The sequence below is a fragment of the Hylobates moloch genome, unplaced genomic scaffold (assembly GCF_009828535.3).
Source record: "Hylobates moloch isolate HMO894 unplaced genomic scaffold, HMol_V3 SCAFFOLD_2, whole genome shotgun sequence".
In the NCBI taxonomy this organism is placed as follows: domain Eukaryota; kingdom Metazoa; phylum Chordata; class Mammalia; order Primates; family Hylobatidae; genus Hylobates; species Hylobates moloch.
The window spans coordinates 61,487,694-61,504,749 of NW_026652277.1; the positions used below are offsets into that span (position 1 = coordinate 61,487,694).

At 38.3% G+C, this 17,056-nt stretch overlaps 1 protein-coding gene across 10 annotated transcripts in view; it reads right to left on the reverse strand.

Moving 5' to 3' along the window:
- RUFY3 (RUN and FYVE domain containing 3) overlaps nt 1–17,056 on the reverse strand; it is a 102,166-nt gene that overhangs the window by 51,069 nt on the left and 34,041 nt on the right. For 6 of the 10 annotated variants that reach the window (XR_009211804.1, XM_058434057.1, XM_032150614.2 and 3 more), the window contains one exon: nt 16,388–16,441. The exons of the other annotated variants lie outside the window; for them this stretch is intronic. Coding sequence is in view for 5 of the 6 variants with exons in the window: in XM_058434057.1 (XP_058290040.1) it covers nt 16,388–16,441 (54 nt within the window). In the remaining variant the exon portion in view is untranslated. The remainder of the gene's footprint in view (nt 1–16,387; nt 16,442–17,056) is intronic. 10 annotated transcript variants of the gene reach the window in all.

Consider the following 17,056-nt stretch of genomic DNA (forward strand, 5'->3'; position numbering starts at 1 on the left):
CTTTCATGATATCATCAGTCAAGCTTTTCCTATGAGAAAAATGATTTAAAATTTTAAAATGTTCACAACACTGGCATTTAACACTACCATTCCAATAGAGAACGTTCATGCAATTATTTTTTCAATGCATATTGAACATCTACTATGTGTTATTGTGTTTAATGCTAGACATACAGAGGTAATAATAGACTTAGTCCCTGCCATCAAAGTGCTTACTATTTATCGCAGTTGGTTAATACAAACTTATAGAGAACGAATAGGGCAGTGTACAGCGAACACCTGAAATTTCAGGATAAACATAATCATATTTAACAAAGATCAATTTTATTCCAGGACAAATATTTTATTTTAATTTTTTAATTTTTCAGATGGAGTTTCACTCGTTGCCCAGGCTGGAGTGCAATGGCACGATCTTGGCTCACTGCAACCTCCTCTTCCCGGGTTCAAGTGATTTTCCTGTCTCAGCCTCCCAAGTATCTGGGATTACAGGCATGTGCCACCATGCGTGGCTAATTTTGTATTTTTAGTAGAGACAGGATGTCACCATATTGGTCAGGCTGGTCTCGAATTCCTGACCTCAGGTGATCCACCTGCCTCAGCCTCCCAAAGTGCTGGTATTACAGGCGTGAACCACTGCGCCCGGCCCAAGACAAATAATTTCAAATGTTCCGTTTGTTTTGTTTTGATTTTTGAGGCAGGATCTTGCTCTATCACCCAGGCTGGAGTGCAGTGGCACGATCACAACTCACTGTAGTCCCAATCTCCCAGGCTCAAGTGATTCTCCTACCTCAGCCTCCTGAGTAGCTGGGATAATAAACAGTTGTGTGCAACCATGCCCAGCTAATTTTTTTTTTAATTTTTTGTAGAGACAGGGTCTCCCTATGTTGCCCAGCTGGTCTCAAACTCCTAAGATCAAGTGATCCTCTCACCTCAGCCTCCCAAAGTAATGAGATTACAGGCATGGGTCACCATGCCCAGCTAATTAAAAAAAATTTTTTTTATTAAATGACATAAACCTATTCTACGGAAATGTTAGTTTTCTACATTTCTTAAAACTAAGATAATTGATAGTCATTAATTTGGGGTTTCAGGCAGGCTGTAAGCATAATACAATTTCCTCTAACACTGGGTACACTTTTGTGGAGAAGACTGAGAAGTACTGTAACTACACTGCAGTAAAAACTCCAACAAAGGCATATACAGGATACCAGGGGAATATGCATAGGAGAAAGGTGTCTGACCTGGCTCCCTATTTTTCCTTCAACTAAAATTTAGGAGCCAGGTGTGTTTCTATAAATCCTCAGAGGATGAGACTTTTGAGTTCAATCTTAAAGGATAAAAAGAAACGAGTCACGTAAGGAAGGGGTAGCAGTAGAGATGTGAAGGGAACAGGATGGAAGGAATAGCTTAGGTAAAGTTACAGAAGTATGGAAGAACATAACATACACAGAAGAAAAACAACACTGAAAAAATGCTAGGGGTTTAAGTATTAGAGATGAGACAAGAGAAAGAGACAAGGGCAGACTGCTAAGGACCTTGTTTAAGGAGTACAGATTTCACCTTAAAGTCAGTGAAGACTTTAACATGGGATGTGATGTCACAGATTTGAATTTCAGAGAAGCCATTCTTGCATCCTTTTGGAAGATGATTGGAAGGGTGCATGACCTCAAAGCTGAGGAGCAAGTAAGGGTCTATAGCAATGGCAGAGGAAAAAAAATAATAAAGGGTAGAACTAGAGCAGTGGGGCTGTATAGAGAAGAGGGAGTCAGCATGGAGAGACATTCTGGGGTAGAATGTTAGCATTTCACAGCTTGACTATCTGGACATAGTCGAGGAGAATGGAGAGTAACTTCCTTATTTCTAGTTTTGGCGATTAGATGGATGATGGTGTAGATCACACTGGTGGGGAATACAGCAAGAGCACTGGACTAAAGAAATCATGTGGAAGTGACTATAGTTAAAATAATACATTATGTTGACTGGTTCTCAAATCAATGTTCTTTCTTTCTTTCTTTTTTTTTTTTTTTTTTTTTGAGACAGAGTCTCGCTCTGTCACCCAGGCTGGAGTGCAGAGGCATGATCTTGGCTCACTGCAAGTTCTGCCTCCCAGGTTCACGTCATTCTCCTGCCTCAGCCTCCCGAGTAGCTGGAACTACAGGCACCTGCCGCCATGCCTGGCTAATTTTTTGTATTTTTAGTAGATACGGGGTTTCACCGTGTTAGCCAGGATGGTCTTGATCTCCTGACCTTGTGATCTGTCCACCTCGGCCTCCCAAAGTGCTGGGATTACAGGCATGAGCCACCGTGCCTGGCCTCAATGTTCTTTCAAAAGCATGTGATTCTTCGCTGTATCTCTTCAAGACTGCTAATTTCCATATAAGGGTATTTTAATAAACTTCACAGAGTCATGTAGCTCTTTAGTTAATAGTGATGATAAAAGTGATCCGAAGTCATATAGCTAACAGTGACAGTGAGTCACATTGTTCTGAAAACAAATCATGTCACCAAGGTGCCATTTTATCTCCTTATAGTGCAATGACTAATGTTCATACAGCAAAATCTTGAAATGTTTTCTAAACAATTGAAGCAAAAGAAAGGTATATTTAATATTAGTATTAAGCGTGTTATACCCAATTCTTGGGAAAGAGAGAATAATTGATATTAATATGTAGCACAATCATAGTTATTCTTCAGAATTTTCTGATTATCTAACAGATTAAAGCTTTTATCTTATATAAGAAACAAAACAGTTATCACATAGAAGACTTTTCAAAGATGTGTAAAAGCTTTTGGCTGGGGGCAGTGGCTCACGCGGTGGCTCACGTGGTGGCTCAGGGAGGATCATCTGAGGTCAAAAGTTTGAGACCAGCCTGGCCAACACAGTGAAACCTCGTCTTTACTAAAAATACAAAAATTAGCTGGGCATGGTGGCAGGAGCCTGTAATCCCAGCTACCAGGGAGACTGAGACAGGAGAATCGCTTGAACCCGGGAAGCGGAGGTTGCAGTGAGCCGAGATCATGCCACTGCATTCCAGCCTGGGAGAGAGAGTGATACTCCGTCTCAAGAAAAAAAGAAAAAAAAAAAAGCTTTAATATGAGATTAAAAACAACAAACTAACAGAAACATATAGAAAGAAAAGCTTACTCTATGTTGGGAATGACTGAAGAACAATAATTTTAAATAAATCTATTCTGAACTTTTGCAATAATTGTTCTTAGAGTATAAAATTGGACAGAAAATGAGTCCTTGATTGTGAAAGAAAGAAGTGAAAATACTTAAAAGACCTTAGAGTATAAAACTGGACAGAAAATGAGTCCTTAATTGTGAAAGAAAGAAGTGAAAGTACTGAAAAAGACCTTGTAATAAAACACCATTTAGTTAGCCTGATGACACTTATTTGTATGAGACAATCATGGACTTTTATTCTATCCTCATTTACAAAAAAAAAAAAATTATAATAGGGTCTTAGGACCCTTAGAATATCTATATATCTGTATCCATATCTATATCTATCTATTCTTAATGGCATCTCAGGTATCATATTTCTACTCAATAATAAGAAAATTTACTTAAGTAACATTTTCTCTGGATTGAAATCTGTTAAAAGGGTTAGTCAAAAAAAATTAACCAGCCAGGCTTGGTGGCTCACACCTGTACTGTAATCCCAGTACTTTGGGAGGCCGAGGCAGGTGGATTACCTGAGGTCAGGAGTTTGAGACCAGCCTGGCCAACATGGGGAAGCCCCATCTCTACTAAAAGTACAAAAGTTAGCTGGGTGTGGTGCCAGGCACCTGTAATCCCAGCTACTCAGGAGGCTGAGGCAGGAGAATCACTTGAACCCGGCAGGCGGAGACTGCAGTGAGCCAAGATTGTGCCACTGCACTCCAGCCTGGGCAACAAGAGCAAAAAAAAAAAAAAAAAAAAAATTAACCATAAATTTACTTGTCCTCATTGCTACCTTTTCTTGGTAACAGTATAATCAATGATGAACTTCACTGAGTTAGGACTTGTCATCAGAAAGGATTAATATACTCATCTATGGAGCCAATTAACCTATTATATGACTTCAGCCAAGAAATCTCACCTCTTTGAAGCCTCAGTTTCCTCATCAGTAAAATGACAGGGTTGGGCTTGTTCGGTTTTTTCCCTTGGAAACCATGCACATTCGTAATAGTCATAATGACATATAGCAGCACTGATTCTCAAAGGGAGAGACATATTAATATACCTGGAACCAGAGAAATGATATGTTCTGTTTGGAAAACCCCACAAATGATTGATACCAAATGAACTAGATCCTTTCTACTCTCTGGTCTCGGAACATCAACACTGGCATAACCAGGAAAGCTTTTAGACATGGGAAGCTGTAGGCTTTAACACTACCACTGAATCAGGTTTTGCACTTTAACTAGATCCCCAGGCAATCTGTATGTGCATTAAAGTTTGAGAAGCACTGACCTAGATCACTCTCCTAGCTAGCACATTATAATTCCATGATTTCACAGTTGGCTTCATCAAGGGCAACTAACATACATGTATATAAGTAGAAAGCCCTAGGAGGAAGGAAATAATAAAGATTAGATCAGAAATAAATTAAACAGCAAAAACAACTACTGAGAAAAATCAATAAAATCCAAAGTTGGTTCTTTGACAAGATCAACAATATTGACATTTAGCTAGGCTGATCAGTAGAAAAGGGAGAAGATTCAAATTACTAAAATCGGGAATGAAAGAGGGGACAGTAGTATTGACATTACAGAAACAAGGATTATAAGAGAATACTATGGACAACTGTATGCCAACATATTAGATAATCTAGACAAAACGGACAATTTCTTAGGAAGACACAAACTATCAAAACTGACATAAGAAGAAATAGGAAATCTGAACAGACCTACAACAAGTAAAGATTCTGAATTAGTAATAAAAAAAAAAATAGCACGCAGAGGAGGCCAGGACCAGATAGTCTCATTGTTAAAATCTACAAATCATTTAAGGAATTCACACCAATCCTTGACAGACTATTCCAAAAATTAGAAAAGAGAAATTCCCAACTCATTCTATGACAGTAATATTACCTTGAGGCCAAATCAGATAAAGATATCATATGAAAACTATAGATCAATACTCCTTATGAATACGGACACAAAAATCCTTAACAAAATACTGGTAAACCAAATCCAGCAACATATAAAAAGGATTATATAACCGGACCAAGTGGTATTAATCACAGAATGCAAGGTCGGTACAACACACAAAACTCAATCAGTGTAATACACCAAATTAACAGAGTAAAGAAAGACATCACATGGTCATTTCATTAGAAGCAGACAAAGCACTCAACAAATTCCAATATCCATTAATGATATAAACATTCAACAAACTAGGAAGAGAAGGGAACTTCCTTAGCTTGACAAAGGGCATCTACAAAAAACTCACAGCTAACAAACTTGATGGCAAAAGACTGAAGGCTTTCTCAAAAATCAGGAACAAGACAAGGATGCCCACTTTTGATACTTCTAACCAAATTGTATAGGAGGGTCTTGCTAGGGCAAGTAGGCAAGAAAAGGAAATGAAAGGCATCTAGTTTGAAAAGGAAGAAGTAAAACTATATTTGCAGATGACATGATCTTGTATATAAAAAATCCTAAGGAATCCACACACACAAAAAGTATGTAAATAAAATGAGTTTGGCAAGGTTGTAAGGTACAAGATCAATACACAAAAATTAATTATATTTGTATACATTAGCAACAAACAATTCGAAAAAGAAATTTAAAAACAATTCCATTTACAATAGCACCAGAAAAATATTTACCAATAATCTTAACAAAAGAAGTACAAGACTTGTACATGGAAAACCACAAAACTTTGCTGAAAGAAATTTTAAAAGATCAGGCTGGGTGCGGTATCTCATGTCTGTAATCCCAGCACTTTGGGAGACCTAAGCGGGTGGATCACTTGAGGTCAGGAGTTCAAGACCAGCCTGGCCAACATGGTGAAACCCCATCTCTACTAAAATTACAAAAATTATTATTTGCAACAAATGGTGGTAGGATAATTGGATATCCAAATGCAAAATAATTTTTTAAAAAGCTCAAAATAGATCTGAGACCAAAGTGTAAGAGCTAAAACTATAAAACTCTTAGAAGGAAACACAGGTCTAAATATTTTATAACCATAGGCTAGGCAATGGTTTAGCAACAAAAGAAAAAATAGGTAAGGTGGACTTCATCAAAAATAAAAACATTTGTGTTTCAAACGACATCATCAAGAAAGTGAAAAGACAACCCACAGAATGGCAGAAAATATTTGCAAATCAGATCCAATATCCAGAATACATAAATAATTATTATGATTTAACAACAGAAGAGAAATAATCCTAGTAAAAAAGAACGGGCAAAGGCTTAAAATGTACATTTCTGCAGAGAAGACAGACAAATGGCCAGAAAGCATATGAAAAGATGCCAATTCGAGAAATGCATATCAAAATGAGATACCTTTTCACACTCGCTAGGATAACAACAATAATTATTCATTGAAGGAAACGGTATTAGCAAGAATGTGGAAAACTGGAAACTTTTGTGCCTTGCTTGTAGGAGTGTAAAATGGTCCAGCTGCTTTGGCAGTCTGGGAATTCTCCAAAAAATTAAACGTACGAGTTATTTGACCCAGCAATTCAACATTTTCAATATGAAAACATGTCCACACGTCATAAAAATGCCAACAATACACACACAAGACTACTAGAGGGTGGTGGGAGTAAAGCAGAAAAACGAACTGTTGGGTACTATGCTCACTACCTGGGTGACAGGATCAATCATACCCCAAATCTCAGCATCACACAGTATACCCATGTAACAAACCTGCACATGTAGCCCCTGAATCTAAAACAAGAGCTGAAATTATTTAAAAAATATATCCACACAAAATGTATGCACTAATGTTCACAGTATTATTCATAATTTGCCTCAAAGTGAAACAAGCCAAATGTCCACCAACCAATAAATAGACAAAATATGATAGCCCATACAACAAAATATTATTAATCCATAAAAAGAAATGAAGTTATGATACATGCTACAACATGGATAACCCTTGAAAACATATACTAAGTGAAAGAAGCCTGACACAAAAGACCACATATTTTATTTTTGTTTATATAAAATGCCCAGAATAGGCAAATCTATGGAGAGAGACATATGTAAATACTTGAAGAAGCCCCTAAAAAAAAATCTGCAGAGACAGAAAACAGACTAGTGGTTGCCAGCGGCTGGGAGGAGGAAGAATAGAGAGTGGTTATTAATGGGTATAGAGTTCCTTTTTAGAAAAGGTGATGAAAATGTTCTTGGATTAGAGAGTGGTGATGGATGCACAACTCTGTGACTATACTAACCACCACTGAATTGTACACTTTAAAGTGGTGACCTTTATGGTATGTGAATTGTACCTCAATAAGGCTATTATTAGAAAAAAACACTAAAGTTTTTAGACAGAATAATAATATATATCTTGTATGTATCTTGATTCAAATAAACCAACTATAAAAAGACATATTTGAGACAATCAACAGACTTTGAAAATGGGCTGAGACACTATAAGACTTTGTTGTTAATTTTGTTAGTTGTGACACTGAAGGATTTACAGGTGCTGAGATGTAATGTTTTGAGTTTGCTTTAAAATGCTCTAGAAACAAAAAATGGAGGTATTAGATTAAATAAGATTGGCAATAATTACTGAAGCTGGTGATGGAGATATTTGAGTTCATTAAGCTATTCTTTTTACATACTATAAAAAGTTGTGTAATTAAGCTGGGCATGGTGGTATGCACCCATAGTCCTAGCTACTTGGGGCTGAAGTAAGGCAGGAAGGTCACTTGAGCCCAAGAGTTCAAAGCTACAGTGAGCTACGAGAGCTATGATCATGCTACTGTACTCTGGCCTGGGCAACAGAGTTGAGATCCTGTCTCTTTAAAAAAAAAAAAAAAAAAAAAAGTTCCATAATTAAAAGTAAAAAATTTAAAGTAAAAGTAAAATTCTGGCTGGGCACAGTGGCTCACACCTGTAATCCCTGCACTTTGGGAGGCTGAGGCTGGCAGATGGATAGCTTGACCTCAGGAGTCAAGACCAGGCTGGGCAACAAGGTGAGACCCCCTCTCCATAAAAAACACACAAAAAATTAGCTGGGTGTGGTGGTGCACACCTGTGGTCCCAGCTCCTTGGGAGGCTGAGGTTGGATGATGGCTTGAGCCTGGGAAGTGTAAGCTGCAGTGAGCTGTGCCACCACATTCTAGCCTGGGCAACAGAGTGAGATCCTGTCTCCAAAAAAAAAAAAAAGGACAAGAAAAAAGTAATTCTGCTTTCTCTTGCTCCAGGTCAAGGTTTAGCTGCTGGCCTCCTGTAAGAAGGTAAGAAGAAACTAGTGTAGTTTCTTCTACCTCCGTATATAATCAAAAAAAAAAAAAAAACAAAACCCTTTGATGGGCTTTAGCATTGAAATGAGTCAGCTTACTTAACCAAAACCATTCTTTCCATATACTCTTACTCACTCTTGGTTAGGTATACATTTCTCTAATCTTTAATGGATTTTTAAAAAAAATATTAGCTTGCACAAGAGTTCCCTAAGAAACCCACTGATTTCTTCTTCATTGGGCTCCCGTATCATAATATAATCAATTTTAGTTTTGGAAAGTTTCCCAGACTTCTTCAGTTACCTTTACCTGAGAATTCCATGCTGCAGAAGAATACCTAGAAGATTTCTGGAAACATTTAGAAGTTAGGACAAATATTCTTTGTTTTGATACAACATAAGAAATTTAGGTGGTAAACACAACCCAAGAGTTCCTTGCTTTGCTCAATTTATTGCATAGAAATAATTTAAATGTTTTGGGCTTTACCTAGGTATAGAAAAAAAAGAAAAGAAAAGAAAAGAAAAGAAAAACAATATAAATGGATGTGAGAGGGCAACTGCAGTTAGATCTATGATCTAGAAGGGTTAGATCTGTCTCTCTCATATTCCCTGAGTGATGTTGGGGGAAATCCTCACTCTTCTGTTTCATCTGTAAAATGTTGGGGAAGACAATCCTCCTTGGAACTCTTGGGCGCCTACATTTCTTTACTGGGTTATGTCAAGACTATAAGGTCCTGATCACTCTTTCCTGGGCCATTTATGGAGCTTATAATGAGAGACGAGGCTTTCCTACTGCTTCCTAGAAAAACAATGGGTTCTCCCAACTTGGCCTTCTTCATCTGCAACACAAACCTACCACGTGTGAAGCATGTCACTAAGCCATACAGTGTCACCCCATGGGACTCTGGTCCAAGAAAAACTGGCACAGATATGCAGATGCTCAGGCTGCTTGCATTGTCATGAGTAATAAAGCCCTTTATCTCTGACCTAGGAGTCTTGTGTCTTTTGCCAGCATCCAAGAAACAGTAAGAGGCTTTATTAGTTTGTTAAAGCAGGTAAACCTCAGACCCAACAAAAACCAGGAATAATTGCTGTCCTTAGTTTAACTCCCTGGAATATTGTACATTTGTACTCCAAATAAGATAACACCAAAAGTAATATGAATAAAAGCATGATAAATCTCAATATACTGCAGTACTTGAGGTAGATCCTAAATGTTGGGGTATCACAGAACACATGAAGGACGGTATTCCAAGTGGTTGGAATGGGTGTGTGAAGTCAGATGGAGAAAATAAGAGTGGAAGAGGGAGTTCTTACTGGGGAGAACTGGAAAACACAGGTAGGGTAGAGTCAGATAAAAAGGTCTCTGAAACTAGACTTGGATATTAATGGAGGAAGCAATGGGAACCACTGTAGTTTTGAGCAGAGAATCAGCGTGCCTAAAATTTTGTTTGGAGATGACTAATCTGAGAAGATTACGCAAAATGAATTTGAGGGAAGAGAATCAAAATGGTCTGCCACGAAGAACTGTAGTGATTCAAGTTGAGATAGTCATAGAAAAGATAAAGGAAATGAAGGGGTCAAGAATAACACCAACGTTTTTGCCCTGAGAGACTGGAAGAGTGTGCTATAAAGGGAAATGAAAAAGTTGAGTAACTGTTATGGAGATAAAGGGCAAAATAAACTTGGTTTTGGATATCATAAAGGATATTTATGTGGAAGGATTCTCAACATATTATTTTTAAAGACAAGGTCTCACTATGTTGCCCAGGCTGGACTTGGACTATGGGCTCAAGCAATCCTCCCACCTCAGCCTCCTCCCACCTCAGCCTCCTGAATAGATGGGTCTACAGGAATGCAACCACCATGCCCAGCTTTCAAAATATTTTTGATCACCTAGTTGTAAATGCAAATGCAAGTTTGGACTTAGAGAGTCATCAGCATAGGACAATAATAGCAATTATGAGAAAAGATGCTTTCACAAGGAGATGTTTTAAAGAGAAATAGAAGAATGCAAGGTTACTAGCCCAGCCTTTAAAGTATACCCACAATTACAGGCTGGAAACAGAGCCAAAACAGTCCTTTCAGGAATTTTGTTTTTTTGTTTTGTTTTGTTTTTGTTTTTTTTTGCACACACTTAGATAGTGGCTAGAGTACAATTGGATATATACCAGAGAGGAAGCACAGGATACTGGAGTGTCTTTCAAGCAAAGGTCACAACACTTTAGTGGGTCACAAAATCAATTTAATGTCCTATAAAGTTATGTATTGTTTCATGAAACTTTTGTTTTAAGATACATACAAATAAACGATGTGTGTACTGAGTTCTGATGAAGATGTATTTTTACAATCGTTCTTGTGTCAAATAAGTTTAAAGAATTTTGGTGTAGTGGTTAACAGCACAAGCTCTAAAGCTGGTCTGTGGGAGTTTGAACTCTATTCAAACTCTTCCCTAGCTGTGTGACCTTGGGAAAAGTTTTTTCTCTTGTTGCATTTTCTGTTTTGAGATAATTGAGGAATCACATGAAACTGTAAGAAATAATACAGAGAGATACCACGTACTTTTAACCTAGTTCTCCCAAGGGTATCTTGCAAAACTGTAGTACATTATCACAACCAGTATACTGATGTTGAATTACAGTCAAGACACAGAACATTTCCATCACGACAAGGATCCCCCATATTGACGTTTTATAGCCATGCCCACATCCCTCCTTGCCCCTACTCCATCCTCAATCCATGCCAACCACTCATCTGTTCTTCATTTCTATAGTTTTATCACTTCAAGAATGTTATGTAAATAGAATCATATAGTACGTAACCATTAAAATTGACTTTTTATTATTCAGCATAATTCTCCGAAGAATCTTTCACGCTGTTGCATGTATCAGTGGTCTCTTCCTTTTTACAACTGAGTAGTATTCCGCTGGGAAACTTTCTTAACCTCTATATGTGTCACTTTCCTTATCTATAAAATGGTGACAGGGTTCTGAAGAGTAAACAAGTTCTTATACGTAAGCATTTAGAAGTGCTTGGAATATACTAAGGAAAAAAAATATTGTTAGCTACTTCAATTATTATGGTCTTCCATATACATAACTTTTTTTTTTTTTTTTTTTTTTTTGAGACAGTCTTGCTCAGTCACCCAGGCTGGAGTGCACTGGTGCAATCTCGGCTCACTGCAACCACCACCTCACAGCTTCAAGTGATTTTCTTGCCTCAGCCTCCTGAGTAGTTGGGACTACAGGCACCCGCCAACACGCCTGGCTAAATTTTTTTTTTAAGGAGTCTTGCTCTGTCACCCAGGCTTGAGTGCAGTGGCATGATCTTGACTCACTGCAACCTCCGCCTCCTGGGCTCAAGCAATTCTTGTGCCTCAGACTCCCAGGAACTGGGATTACAGGCACCTGCCACCATGCCTGGCTTTTTGTATTTTTAGTAGAGATGGGGTTTCACCATGTTGCCCAGGCTGGCCTTGAACTCCTGGCATCAAGTGATCCGCCCACCTTGGCATCCCAAAGTGCTAGGATTATAGGTGTGAGCCACCACGACCCGCCAATTTTTTTGTTGTTGTGTTTTGAGAGGGAGTCTCACTCTATCGCCCAGGCTGGAGTGCAGTGGCGTAATCTCAGCTCACTGCAACCTCTGCCTCCCAGTTTCAAGCAATTCCTTGCCTCAGTAATTTTTTGTATTTTTAGTAGAGATGGGTTTTGTCATGTTGGCCAGGCTGGTCCCGAACTCCTGATCTCAAGTAATCTGCCTGCCTCGGCCCCACAAAGTACTGGGATTATAGAAGTGAACCACTACTCCAAGCCATTATAACAATTTTATTTAACTTAATAAGCTTATTGAATGATGATGTGGCACAGTGCTAGAAGCTAATAAAATCTCTTAAGATATGTTTCTTCTGTTTTTCAACATGCATCAAGTCTTAACACCCTCTGCCCCCAAATGCCAAAGAACCAGTATGCAATTTTGGTAGGTAATATTTTACACAGCTATTATTATTGCCTAAATTCAAGTACTGTCCTGACCATTTTAATCCTCAGAGAGACGGGCAGTAATCTGGGCCACTGCAAATTTACAAAATCTGTTCAAAAGGCTTGTAATGAGTATAGACAGAAATCCGATATTTATTGAAAAACTAAAGGTAATAACCTATGTGCCTTTTATTATTTAATTTAATGTTCATAATTTCCCTAGTGAGTTTCAAAACATTTTAGACACAAATTACTAGCATATAAGGAAAGGAGATGCAATATAATAGGTGTTGTACATCATACAATTGTACCCTAAGAAGACACTTCATATTCTAGTAGACGTGTTACAAACACATAGAATATGAAACTAATCATCACTGTAAAAAATAGTTGAGGCCAGGCGCGGTGGCTCACACTTGTAATCCCAGCACTTTGGAAGGCCAAGTCGGGTGGACCACGAGGTCAGGAGATTGAGACCATCCTGGCAAACATGGTGAAACTCCATCTCTACTAAAAATGCAAAAATTAGCTAGGCGTGGTGGCGTGCACCTGTAGTCCCAGCTACTCAGGAGGCCGAGGCAAGAAGAATCACTAGCGGAGGTTGCAGTGAGCCAAGATTGCGCCACTGCACTCCAGCCTGGGCAACACAGCAAGACTCCCGTCTCCTAAAAAAAAAAAAAAAAATTCAAAAGGGCTGGGCAGTGGCTCATGCCTGTAATCCCAGCACTTTGGGAGCCTGAGGCGGGCACATCACCTGAAGCCAGGAGTTCGAGACCAGCCTAGCCAACATGGTGAGACTCTGTCTCTACTAAAAATGCAAAAATTAGCCAGATGTGGTGGCATGTGCCTGTAGTCCCAGCTACTCAGGAGGCTGAGGCAGGAGAATTGCTTCAATCCGGGAGGTGGCGGTTGCAGTGAGCTGATAATCATGCCATTGCACTCTAGCCTGGGCAACAAGAGCGAAACTCCATCTCAAAAAAAAAAAAAAAAAAATTCAAAATAAGAAGCTTCAATTGTGACAGAAGCGAAACAAAAAACAAAAGCAACTACCAGTTCAAATCTGCAACCCCCTAGAGTCTGTTATTTTAAAAATTTTTAGGAGGCCAGAAGCCAGTGTTAACACTTTATCTATTAAAAAGCAAACTAGAGCTGGGCGTGGTGGCTCAAGCCTGCAATCCTAGTGCGTTGGGAGGCTGAAGTGGGAGGATCATTTGAGCCTAGGAGTTTGAGACCAACCTGGGTAACAAAGTGAGACCCTGTCTCTACATACATACATACATACATACATACATAAAAATTAGCCAGGTGTGATGGCACATGCCTGTAGTCCCAGCTACTCAGGAGGTTGAGGAAGGAGCCCGGGAGTTCGAAGCTGCAGGGAGCTATGATCATGCCACTGCACTCCAGCCTGGGCAACAGAGTGATCTCAAAAAAACAAATAAATAAAATAAAATAAAATAAAATTAGAAAAAAGCCAACTGTTATGGCCCATCTACAGTAATAGATGAGAAACGGCATTGAAAACAGCTTAGCAGTTGAAGGTCTCCAGAAAACATCTGAGCCTGCATATATCATCAGCTTTTTCTGAGTCTGAAATGAGGATTCTTCCCAGACCCTGAATTGCTAGTATGTGTTATGTGCAGGTAATACTCCATAACTTATTTCTTCTTGGTACTAGCACTTATTTATAACATCTCCAAGTTATGTAATACAGTTGTGTGAAATGCTGGAATTTTACAGAACTGTGATTGAGACCATGAGGCAGGAAAAGTAGAGAAGGATATCAAGAAGAATGAAATGATCAAAAGAGTTAAATGAAGCCATCTCCCTCTCCCCATTCTCATATTTTTTTTTGTTAAAAAAAACCTACTTTTCAGAAAGACTTTTCTGTAAAGAGGATCTTGATCAACATTACCATATATCACTTGACTGGAAATCTATTAAGATCATCAAGGTACTGACATAATCAACATCTTCTGGATATTTTATGTACTATACTGTTAAAGTTCATCTTCTCTCCCTTTTGGAGTTCACCTATAATAACCATCCACAAAAATTCCAGCAAAAACAAAATTAAAAAAAAAAAAAGGAGTCTGACTCTCACAGTAGGCTTGACTCTTGCATTAATACTTTGTATTAAAGAAATAGAATCTTGCCTGTGATGAGTCATGGTAAAGTTCTTAAGAAGGGGATAAATTTTATGTAGCATTTTTCTTTAACATCTAGTCTATCAAAGGAATTAAAGCCTTAAACCTGGTGGTGCCTAGCCAATAATTATTAATAATGATAATGATAATAGGCCAGGCGCAGTGGTTCACACCTGTAATCCCAGCACTTTGAGAGGCTGAGGCAGGTGGATCACTTGAGGTCAGGAGTTCGAGAGCAACCTGGCCAACATGTTGAAACCCCACCTCTACTAAAAATACAAAAAAATTAGCCAGGGATGGTGGTATGCGCCTATAATCCCAGCTACTTGGGAAGCTGAGGCAGGAGAATTGCTTGAACTCCAGGAGGCAGAAGTTGCAGTGAGGTGAGATCGCTCCACTGCACTGCAGCCTGGGCAATGGAGTGAGATTCCATTTCAAAATAAATAAATAAATATAATAATAATAATAATAATAATAGCAGCTAACACAATAGTAAACATTACACACTAAATGAATCAACATCCTTCTCTTTTTTCTTGTCTGTGAACTGTCAATCAACTAGACAATAGTGATTTGTTCTTTCACTGAACTATATGTAATCAGTTATATTAAAAGCAGAATCAAAGATGGCATAAAAATAGTTTGACCAAAGGAAAAGAGATGACACTCAGGACTTCAGAATTCACACATTCAAAGGCAAGTGTTGAAAAAGATACTTTTGGGCATCAACAGAGAGGGTAAAGCTGCCTTGATTTTGTTTGGTAACGACCAGATCTACTGAGGGCAGTACTCGTCCCAGGTCTGATTAAGGATACCAAGAAGTTTAAGACAATCTCTGGTCTCAAGGAGTTTACCCTTTAACTAGGTTGATAAACACACAAGAATTAGAGGATAAGTAAAAAGCCTTCCTTAAGCTCCAAGTTCTGCAGGAGCAAGTGAATGGAGAAAAGAATGTGGGCCAAAGCTGTGAAAGAGTAAACTGTGGAAATCCCATAAGGACTGAAGGGTTCGCAGGTGGCACAGGCGGAGGGGGAAGGGTGTAAATACATGAGATGTCACAGGAACAAAGTAGGAGACGAGGACGTGGGCAGAGAAAGGTCAGTCTGGGCAGAGTGGTGGATGTGTGTGTGTCAGGTGTGTGTGTGCTAAAGCAAAGCGGGAATATGTAAAATGATAAAGTAGATTCAAATCTCAATTTTTCTATTTTTGGTATAAAATGTGTAAATCGCCCTGAGCTCCCTACAGTTAGCTGCCTTGATACAGAAGAAACACTGATTGGTTTGGGGAACCTTTCCACATTAGAACATATGTGCTACTTTAAAAAGATAATCACACCATTCCATGTTTCAGTCTCTTGTATGAAGAAGAGAAAATTAACAAAAAATAATTACACCAGAAAAGAATGCTATTATGTGACAAAGCTTAAAGTGTGTAATGTTATGGAAATCTACAAATCAGAGCAACATTCCAGGCCAAACTCTAGATTCCTGAGATCTGTTTGCTTTTGGCTGCTGTGAAATTCACAGAAATATATATACATATATTTGTATGAGTAATAAAATTTACACTTTCTCAACAAACAAGTGAAAAAACAGCCATAGCAAAAACTTGATGTAATCTTGAAATAATGTCCCTTTTAAACACCTTATTCAGCAAATATCTTTAAAAAGCAACATAAACATACATTGACACTATTTTACTTGGAACCAAAACATAAAGATTTCCACTTATTGCTATGGGAAATAAAACCTAAAGCTGACATTTCCTCTTACGGAAAACAATTAAAAGGTGGTTAGAAGATTTTAAAAAGCAAGGAAAAAAAAGCTGAAAGATGTTGGTGTGGCACGCACCTTCTGTATCATCGCGCATTTGCTCCACCAAATCTGTCAAATCCTCCCAAGAGTCTTTGCAAACGGCAAAAAGAAAGGAAAAGAAAGATAAAATGTCATGCAAGCCCAGAAAGAAAAGTGCTGTTAAAAACAAGATTTCCAAAGGGATAACTGAAAGGGAGGTTCCTAGGATTCTTTGTACTTATCACAGTGATTAACAGTGACAAGGGCTGGGAGTACAACCAAATAAGTAGAGATAGCAACTACGGTTATTAAATATGTTTCAAAGCTAAGATTAGTAATTTCAAAGTTTCAAATAAAGGGAAACAAAGATGCATATCCTATTAAAAAGCAACACAGATTTTTTTCTATCGAAAATCAAAGGCTCTTTGTATTCTAAGTGTAGGCAACATTAACTCAACTATTATTTTGATCACTTCAGGGAACTGAAAAGTATGTGCAATATATTTCTTTTAGATTCAGGACAAATATTATGATGCAAACTAGTGACTTTTCTTAAAAAAAAAAAATTCAAATACTTTTTCCAACTCCCCCTCCCCCAATTCTCCTTCCCCAAAACAAAAATAAAGGAGGCTGCTTTGAAGATACACAAAATAAATCACATATAATTCAATAAAGCCAGATGTTTATTCACCATACAGAACTAGCAGGATCTGAGGCAGTGACCTA